Source organism: Ursus maritimus, unplaced genomic scaffold (genome assembly GCF_017311325.1).
Source record: "Ursus maritimus isolate PB19 unplaced genomic scaffold, ASM1731132v1 scaffold_30, whole genome shotgun sequence".
NCBI classification, from domain to species: Eukaryota; Metazoa; Chordata; class Mammalia; order Carnivora; family Ursidae; genus Ursus; species Ursus maritimus.
This window is the reverse complement of record NW_024425564.1, coordinates 5,178,130-5,188,675: the sequence shown is the minus strand read 5'-3', so window position 1 is coordinate 5,188,675 and position 10,546 is coordinate 5,178,130. Positions and strand designations below refer to the sequence as shown.

The window sequence follows — 10,546 nt, the reverse complement described above, 5'->3', positions numbered from 1 at the left end:
TATTTATAAATTTATATATATTTATAAATATATATAAATATATTTATATAAATATATATATAAATATATATATATAAATTTGTGTAGAATGTAGTAAAAGCCCTTGGTACTTATTAACAAAATAATAGAACTTATTTGTTAAAATTAACTGTATATTGTATTTATTCAACTGCTTTTTCTGTTTTGAGTTAGCCTTGTAGTATAATAATGAATATTTCTTGTTTCCTAACTATGTACAAAGCTTTGTTTTAAGAGATTCACAAATACTATTATCCCAATTAGATTTCCCAATAAACCAATGACATAGTCTCCATAATATTCTCCATTTTACATGAGAGGAAACTAGTCACAGTGGGTTAAAAAAAAATCAGGAACCACCTGTAAATTAGCAAGGGATCATTTGGTGTTTACAAATTCTGCCCCCACAAAAAATATTGAAATGCAAAGAAAGGATGGACCCCAAAGTTTAAAGGTAGGGAGTCTAATCCCCCTAGATCTTCAGCACACGGCTTAGGACTTGCTCTGTCCCAGAACATGTCCCCATGCAAGGGGGACGGAGTTCACCATGGAGAGGGAATGACATTCCTTAAGATCTGTTCCTAGGGAGGAAAATACATAAACAGTCAAACCTTATGATTCACCTAAATGAGGATCCCTTTCCTTATACTGTCTTCAGTGAATCTTAACACCTTAAAGAATCATGTGTTTACACCAAACTTCTGTCTGGTGAGTAACAATTCCTGCTTATTGGTTCCTTTTTCAGAATCTGGCCACACCCAGGGGGTAAGGAAGGCTGTCCAAGCTCATCATCTCTAATATTTTAGGAGCGAGCACATTGAGGGAGAGCTGCTCTGGCTGCAAGTCTCTCAGCACCCATCCTCTCCCAGGCTCCAGGATGGTGGTCTTGAGGATCGCTGGGGTCCCAGGGATGGCAGCTCTCGTGATGTCCTTGGTGATGCTGAGCTCCCCTCTGGTTCAGAGCAGAGACACTCCAGGTAAGTGCAGAGCTGCTGCTCTTGGAGGATCCAGCTCAGGGGAATGACCTTAGGGGGTTTCCGTGTGGGTCCACTCCCTGAGAAAGACTTTGGGGCTCTGACATTGTGTAGGAGCTGCTGTTCTCACCAGAGTGAGAAGGAGATCAGGGTGTGCATGTGATGGGGACAATGGTACCTGGTGGTCTGGAGTGATTTTGGAGGGACAAAGTTCTCACAAAGGGGTCATCAAAATGACATTTCAACATCCACCAAATATCAGAAAGGAGAAATTATGGTTAGTCTGCATTGTCCAAGATCTGAAGATCACTCTGTAGAGTCAGTGCTGCAGGTAGGGGCCCTTCCACAGAACCAGGCAGGCACCTTCATTCCACGACCAGTGTTGGCCAGAGCAGCAGAGGAGGGTGATGAGGACAAGTTGTGGTGAAGGCCAACAGGATACCAGTTGCAGCTGACTGTCCCTCACATCAGGAATTGGATCAGGGCACATCAGGGCAGGGCCAGAGGAGTGAGAAACAGGAAATGGCCTCTTATAGTTCCAATTTACCACCAAGAAGACTATTTGTGAAAGAATGGTGACTTTGTTTATGTTAAAGTTTCCCAGCCTCCTCATCCCCATCCATAAGGCCAGCCCCACTTCCTCATGAGGATCGGGTACTCTCAGGTCCCTTCCTTAATTTCCAGGGGTAATAGCATTTGAAACTTCCAAATTCATCTGCTCAAACTCCATCCCGATGTACCCATTTCTCAGATGGGGAAAGGGAAAATTTCAGACATTTCTGACTCAGATGGGCAGAGAGTTAGACAGGGCAGCTCAGCTGTGTGCTCGCGCCTGCCAGGAGAGAAGAAATGGAGAAGCGAGAGTCCTAAACAGCCAGAGGAACTGTGGAAATAGCTGGTGAGATGGGACAGTGTCCCACAGGAGGTAACAGAAGAGGCGATGCTGTTCTGGGGCCCAGGGGCAGTGTTGCTGATATGAGTACATTGGAAATCAGGGCTGGGTTCTCCTTTGGGGTAAATAGCGAGCAGTGTGGTGGATGGTGGGAGAGGTGGGGTGAGATGGAGAAGAAGTGGGTTCAGATTTAAGAGAAATGAATAGAGTCTCATTGCCTTGTGAGAGAGACCACTGTGGGAAGTGAGCAGTTTTGATGCTGAGGAACTCATTACTGAGTGAAATGTGAACCCTGGAAACTTGGACCCAATGGGTTGGGCACATTCCTCCAACTTCTTATGCCTCCAACTCCTCAGGATTTCTTCAGCAAAAATAGAAAGAGACAAAAGGGGAGATGCTAAAGTTGTTGAGAAAATACTAGCGACTATTGGGTCATGAAGAAACTGTGGAGAAAGGAAGCATCCAACTCATGGATGAAACAGAACTGTAGCTCCAACAGCTGCTTGAAACATCCTTTGTTCATGACATTTACCATCCTGGCATTTAACCCCTGGCATATCACACACCTGGGAGGCAAAAGACACCTGGGGATTTAATCTTTTGTTTACTCCACTTCTATCTCCCTTTCCCAGTGAAAGAAGAGGTGGGAAGAAAGAAATTATCATCAAGAGGGCATGTATTGCATGGAGTACTGGGTGTTATATGCAAACAATGAATCATGGAACACTTGGTGAATAACATATCATAATTTTAAAAAAAGAAAAAAGAAAGAAATTATCAGTATTAAGTTAATAAAAGCTCCTTTTCAAGAATCAATGTTGTGCCTCAAAAGGCAGCTCCATTTGAGCCATTCTGAACAAACTAGGGCTCTGTCCTTTGTGTTTCTCTTTGTCTCCACATAATCTAACCCATTATAGCTTGACAAGGGGAAGGGCTCGAACCTCCAGTGACCAGGGCCAGACATTATGCTCTAGATTTTATTTATATCATTTTATTTAATTTTAACAGTAGTCCTTCAAGGTAAAAAATAATAATAATAATAACACCCTTTTTTACAGGTGAAAAAGTTGAGACTCTAACAAGTTGCTTTACTTGCCTAAGACCACACAGCTGGTCTGTGGACATCTTTATTGCTCTGTCCACATTACCTTCCTTATATCCTATGGTAATTACATAGTCTTAATATACCCTATTCTAGAAAGATGATTTATTTTACACCTGAAGTTTTCAAGCTCTACTCTAGAAAATTCAGATGTTTTCAAGAGTTTTAGGAACTCTGTAGTATTTTTCAAGTACACATAGGAAACAGTTTTCAGAGACCTTTGTGTGACATTTGTCTGCTTTGAAAATAACATTTCATTATGAAAAAATAAAAGTCAGTTGCTTTACTTTTTTTAAGTTTTTAATTCCAGTACAGTTAACATGCAGTATTATATTACTTCAAGTGTACAATATAGTAACTCAACAATTCTATGCATTACTCAGTGCTCATCAAGCTAAGCGTACTCTTAATCCCCTTCACCTATTTCACCAGTTCCCCCACCCTCCTTCCCTCTTGTTCTGTATAGTTAAGAGTCTGTTTCTTGGTTTGTCTCTTTTTATCCTTTGTTCATTTGTTTTATTTTTTAAATTCCACATATGAGTGGTATTTGTCTTTGTCTGACTGACTTACTTCTCTTAGCGTTATACTTTCTAGCGCCATCTATGTTGTTGCAAACAGCAAGATTTCATTCTTTTTTATTACTGAATAACATTCCATTGTATATATAAATCACATCTTCTTTATCCATTCATCTATTGAAGGACATTGGGCTGCTTCCATAATTTGGCTATTATAAATAATGCTGCATTAAACACAGGGGTGCATATATCCTTTTGAATTTATGTTTTCCATATTTTTTGGGTAAATAGCCAGTAGGGTGATTACTAGATCATTGGATATTTCTATTTTTAACTTTTTGAGAAATCTGCGTAGTGTTTTCCACAGTGGCTGCACCAGTTTGCATTCCCACCAACAGTCATAGCAACATTTTTCTAGATGGCTCCTGAGGCAAGGGAAACTAAAGCAAAAATAAACTATTGGGACTACATCACAATTTTTTAAAGAGTCAACTGCTTTAAAAAAGGAAAAAATTGAAACCACTATTCAGAACTAACAGAACTGTGTCCTGATTGAAAAACAGGTCGGGAAACGTCTTAGTGGAACAGGAAATGGAGTTTGATGTAGGGGAATAGAACAGGCAGGGCTGGTAGAAGACAGCACAGACTCCAAACTGGATGGGGCCAGGGGCTCAGAGGCTGAGGGGCAGAGCACAGAGCAAGAAGACAGGCTTGGGGGATTTGAGAGAAATGAAGTGCTACTGCAGCACAGCCCTCGTAGGCTAAAAGCTGTATAGGGCTCCCTGAGGTGTGTGTGGTGGCTCCCTCTCTGCCTGAGCAACCAGCTGAGCAAGTTCACGGTGGGGCACATGGTGCCCTGAGCTAGGACGAGGACTCTGATGAGACCACCCAATCAACTCTCGTCATCCCCGCAGTGACGGAGATGATGGTCAGATCCCCTCACACCCTCCTCCACTGTTAGGATGGCCTGTTAAGGCCCCTTAACACCACTCAGAAAGGCTCCTGAGCAGGAGAAGGAGCTTCATCTGGAGCTTGGGCTCCCTGAGCTCAACCCTGAAATGACAGGGCGAGCTTTGTGTTGACATATTCTTCAAACGTCCCTTACTTCTGCCGCTGTGCAGCGTTGCCCTCATTTCTGTGGTCTGGGGAGTTGTGTGATAAATTCGTTCTGGACTTTCCATTTATGATACACTTTAAGTCACATAAAGAAGCTGCAATTTAAAGACTCCTTCAACAGACAACTGTGGACTCCCAACTAGATTCCAGGCAGCTAGTAATTTACAATCAATTCTTTGCTGGCCAGCATTACCCTGATAACAAAACCAGACAAAGACAACCGTAGAAAAGAAAACTGTAGGTCAATATCCATAATGAATATATATTCAAGATTCTCAAAAGAATACAAGCAAACCAAATTCAACAGCATGTTAAAGGAATTATACACCAAGACTTCGTGGGACTTATCCATGGGATGCAAGGATAGTTGAACATAAGCAAATCAATGTGATATACCACATTGAAATGAAAGGGAAAAACAATACATGATCGTCTCAACAGACACAGAAAAAGCACTTGAGAAAGTTCCACATCCATTCACGATTAAACTCTCAACAAAAGTATATAGGGACCTTAACTTTAACATAATAAATGTCATATACAAAAAGCCCACAGCCTATCTTATCAATGGGGAAAAACTGAGAACTTTCCAATATCTGGTTCAAGCCAAGGATGCCTACTCTTGCCCCTTCTTTTCAACATAATTATGGAAGTCCTAGCCAGAGCAACTAGACAAGGAAAAGACATCAAAGATATCCAAATCAAAAAAAGAAGAAGTAGAGTTATCCCTGTTTGTGGATGACATGCTTGTATAGACAGAAAGCCCTTAAGACTCAACAAAAAACGATTAGAACTCATCAACAAGTCCAGTAAAGTTGCAGGATATGAAATCAAAACACAAACACCAACCACCTTTCTATACGCAGACAATGAACTATCCAAATAGAAGTTAAGAAAACAATCACACTCACGATAGCAACACAAGTATAAAATACTTAGGAATAAACTTAACCAAAGAGGTGAAAGACTTCTACACTGGAAATCATAGAACATTGGTAAAAGAAATCAAAGAAGACACAGATAAATGTAAAGACATTCACATTCATGGACTAGAAGAATGTTCATACTACCCAAAGTTACCTACAGATTCCATGCCATCCCTTTCTTTTTTTTTTTTTAAAGATTTTATTTATTTATTGGACAGAGATAGAGACAGCCAGCGAGAGAGGGAACACAAGCAGGGGGAGTGGGAGAGGAAGAAGCAGGCTCATAGCGGAGGAGCCTGATGTGGGACTCGATCCCATAACACCGGGATCACGCCCTGAGCCGAAGGCAGACGCTTAACCGCTGTGCCACCCAGGCGCCCCCATGCCATCCCTTTCAAAACCCCAATGGTATTCCTTAAGGAAATAGAACAAGACAACTCTAAAATTCATGTGGAATCACAAAAGACCCTGAATGATCAAAACAATCTTGAGCAAGAAAAACAAAGCACCACATTTCCCGATTTCAATATATATTACAATGCTACAGTGATCAAAACAGTATGATACTGGCATAAATACAGACATACAGAGAACAGTGTAATATAATAGAGAACCCAGAAATAAATCCACATATCTACAGTCAACTGATACTCAACAAGAGTGCCAAGAACATACGATGAGAGAATGATAGTCTTCAATAAATGATATTGAGAAAACTGGATATCCACATGCAGAATAATAAAATAGGACCCTTATCTCATACCATATTTAAAATCAACTCAAAATTGATAAAAGACTTAAATGTAAAATTCAAAATTATAAATCTCCTAGAAGAAAACTTACAGGAAAACCTTCTTGACATGGGTCTGAGTAATGATTTTTTTGGATATGACATCAAAAACACAGGCAACAAGCAAAAATAGACAAACAAAATTGCATTAAACTTTGCACAGCAAAGGAAACAATTAACATAGTGAAAAGGCAACCTATGGAATGGGAGAAAATATTTGCAAACAATGTCTGATAAGAGGTTAATATTCAATATATAGGAACTCATAACTCAATAGAAAAAAAACAAACAAAAAACCTGATTTAAAAAAAAATAGCAAAGGATCTGAATAGACATTTCTCCAAAGAAGACAGACAGTTGGTCAACATGTATATGGAAAAGTGCTCAACTTTACTAATTATCAGAGAAATGCAAATTTAAACCACAATGAGACATCATCGTACACCGGTTAAAATGGCTAGTATCAAAAGATGGAAGATTAATGATGCTAGGATGTGGGGAAAAGAAAACCCAATAATACACTTCTGTGGGGATGTAAGTTGGTGCAGCTACTATGGAAAAGAGTCTAGAGGTTCCTCAAAAAATTAAAAATAAGACTACCATATGATCCAACAATCTCACTTCTGGGTATATATCCAAAAGAAAGGAAATCTGGATTTTGAAGAGATATCTGCACTTCCATGTTCTTTTCAGTATTAGTTTCATAGCCAATATATAGACAAACATTAAATGTCCAAGGGCAGATGAATGAATAAAGAAAATATGGTATATATACCCAATACAATACTCTTCAGCCTTTAAAAAGAAGGAAATCCTGACATTTGCAAAACATGGATAAACCTGTAGGACATTATGCTCAGTGAAACGAGCCGGATGTAGAAAGACAAATACTGTGTGATCTTACTTATATGTGAAATCTAAAAGAGTCACATTCATAGAAATGGTTACCAGGGGCTGGGCGAGGTGAAAATGGGGAGGTATTTTTCAAGGAGTATTATGTTTTAGTTATGCAGGATGAATAAGTTCTGGAGAACTGTGTACAGCAAAGTGACTATAGTTGACAATATTGTATTGTGTACTTGAAATTTAAGAGGGTAGATCTTAGGTGTTCTCACCACAAAAAAAAAGAGAAAAAAAAACAATTAGTAACTGTATGAGATGATGAATTTGTCGATTGGCTTGTGAATATTTCAACAGGTACACGAATAACAGACCATCCGGTTTTACACCTTAAATATACATGATTTTTTGTTATCAAATATATGCCAATAAAGCTGGAAACATATGTTAAAAAACAAAATCAATTCTCTGCTCATTCTCTGATTCATAAGCATTCACGAAGGCTTGGGTTAGGTGCTGTATACAGATATGGATAAAAGAGTAACTTGTCTTAAAATGTTCAAGTGTAAAGAACAGGACAGGAGATGGGGAAAAATCACATTGTCTGAGTGTCCCTAATGTGACTATTGTGATAAGATTCTAAAACAGAGAATCCACCCACCCATTCTAATGGGTTTCCTACATAGTTTTTGTTCCTATGCATTCTTTCAAGATATGTATTTCTCGTGTGCCTATATTTTTAACATTCCTACAATGTTACAGTGCACAGCCATTTGGTTTCCTCTAATGGTTACCCAATATTCCATGATCAAGGGGCGCCTGAGTGGCTCAGTCGGTTGAGTGTCCAGACTCTTGATTTCAGCTCAGGTCATGATCTCAGGGTTGTGAGATCGAACCCCATGCCATCTCCATGCTCAGCAGGGAGTCTGCTTGGGATTCTCTCTCCTTCCCCCTCTACTCCTCCCCCTGCTCATGCTTTCCAAATAAATAAATAAATAAATAAATAAATAAATAAATAAATAAATAAAATATTTTTCTAAATGGCACCTGCTGCACATTGACAGCAGTTTTTAGGTGTCTGCTGTCCCAGGGATGATCACACCGACTGATTCCTGCTAATTCTTCAGTGTCACAAATAATGCCACAGCCAGCAGCAGCCCCTGCCTGTCCCTTTATGGACCTGTGTGAACATTTTTGATGTCTAACAAGTTGTGAGAGTACTGGGTCATATGGCATACATCTCTTCAGTTTGACCAAGTGTTCTCTGGGTGCTCTTCTAAACATATGGGCGTGGGGGGCGCTACACTCCCTCTGATGCTTTCTCCATACCCCCAGGCAACGGTATGGGACTAAAGAGCCTCTAACTGTTCTGAGTCTAAGAGATCTCAGTCTCATTTCTTTCTGAATTTTCTTTCCACTGGTGAGCTGCAGTCTGCCTTGCAAGTTTTCTCTCCTACAAATTTCCATTCCCACTCCTTACCACTTCTCTATCACTGTCCTTTATTTTGCTTGTTTTTAAAGGAATTGCTTAAATATTTTAGATATTGATCCCATGTCAATTTTAGGCATTGCGAGTGTATTTCTAGTCCATCTATTAACTTCTTAGTGGTGCCCTTTACATAACAAAAGCATTGAATTTTAAAGTAATTCATTATCTTTTTGCCTTGTGATTTATGTTTTCTTAAGAAATGCTTCCTCACCCCCATATGCATTGTTATATTCTCCTATACCTTCTTTTTGTTTAAAGATTTTATTTATTTATTTGGCAGAGAGAGAGTGCCCATGAGCGGGGGGAGGGGGGGCAGGCAGGGGCAGAGGAAGAAGCAGACTCACCGCTGAGTGAAGAGCCCATGCGGGGCTCAATCCCAGGACCCTGGCATCAGAGCCTGAGCTGAAGGCAGATGCTTAATGGCCTGAGCCACTCAGGCGCCCCTCTCCTATACATTTTTACATTAACCTCCTAGTTTACTCCCCACCAAGCTTTACGTCTACCAGAGGCGGAATGCCTGCCTCGAGTTCAACGGCCGAACCGCGGAGCAATACACCTACAACAGAGAGCTGTTCGTCCAGTTCCACAGCGCCGCGGGGTTGTTTGCCGCCGTGCCCCACCTGGGCCGCATAACTGCCAAGAACTGGAATAGAGGGAGTTCCTGGTCCTGAGACGGAGCCATGGACTCCGTGTGCAAGCCCAACTTCGACTTGGACGAGGGTTTCACGCTGAAGCGCAGAGGTGACAGGGCGGGTCTGAAGGAGACACTTTGGACGGGGTGGACTTGGGCTGCAGAGGCGGGAGTGGCTGCCCCATCCCGAACTCCGGCGCCAGGCCAGCGCGGGAAGGGGCCAGACTACCTGCTCATGGAACAGGGAAGAGCCACATTGTGTTTGTGGATCTTGCGACAAACTTTTTTTTCCTGGTAGAGGAAGCCAGGAGACAGGTTAAAATGAAGAACAAATCAAGCTATTTCATTTCTTCTCCTATTTATTTATTTATTTATTTATTTATTTATCTATCTATCTATCTATCAGCAAGAAAGAGAGTTTGAGCATAAATGGGAGCGGAGAGGGGAGTTAAGATGGCGGAGGAGTAGGGGACCCCTTTTTCAGCCGGTCCCCTGAGTCGAGCTGGATAGGTACCAGACCAGCCTGAACATCCACGGAACCAGCCTGAGACGCAGAAAGATACATCTGGATCTCAACAAATGAACATCTCCAGCACTGAGTATTGAGGTACAAAGCGGGGAACCGTAAAACTGGCACAGATATCAGAAGATAAACGGAAGGGGGAGGGAGCCGCCATGTTTGGGCACCGGGAAGCGGTAGCCACCTGCACAGGGGAGCGGGTGGACTCCCGGACCGGCACCCACAAGAGACCAGACTGAGACCCTGAGCGGGGAGCGCGCTACCAGACTGAAAACCGGAGCTCCGGTGTGCTCACTGGAACCAGACTGAGACTGGGAGCTCCGGAGCACGTGGGGGTGGCTGGCGGCTGGCGGTGTTAGAAACACAAAGGACAGAGACGTGCTGGCCCTGGAAGTGAGGGCTGGGACGCCGGGTGTGGGGCGCACATCCCGGGACGCTGCAGGGTTGAGCAGCACTGACAGAAACAGAGTTAAAGTGGCCAGAACATCAGTGGAGAACGGTCTGCGATCCCTCTGTTCTGAGACAGAGGCTGAGATTCAGCCACTGCTGCCCTGACTCTCAGAAAAGGCACAGCAAACCGCCGGGGAAAGCCGCCAGAGAACAAAAGCCTGGAAAGACCGGCTCACAGTGTGCCCATCCCCATCCCCCCTCTCAGGAGACACGGAGACTCTACCCAAACAGGGTTGCCTGAGTATCGGCGCGGCAGGCCCCTCCCCCAGAACACAGAAGG

The 10,546-nt window shown here is 42.1% G+C and overlaps 1 protein-coding gene across 1 annotated transcript in view; it reads left to right on the top strand.

Moving 5' to 3' along the window:
* The first annotated feature begins 8,460 nt into the window (after positions 1-8,460).
* Positions 8,461-10,546, top strand: part of LOC103665562 (HLA class II histocompatibility antigen, DP beta 1 chain) — a 10,940-nt gene continuing 8,854 nt past the window's right edge. Inside the window, 2 exon segments of the mRNA XM_040644613.1 lie at positions 8,461-8,517; positions 9,157-9,406. Of these exon segments, the coding sequence (XP_040500547.1) occupies positions 8,461-8,517; positions 9,157-9,406 (307 nt within the window).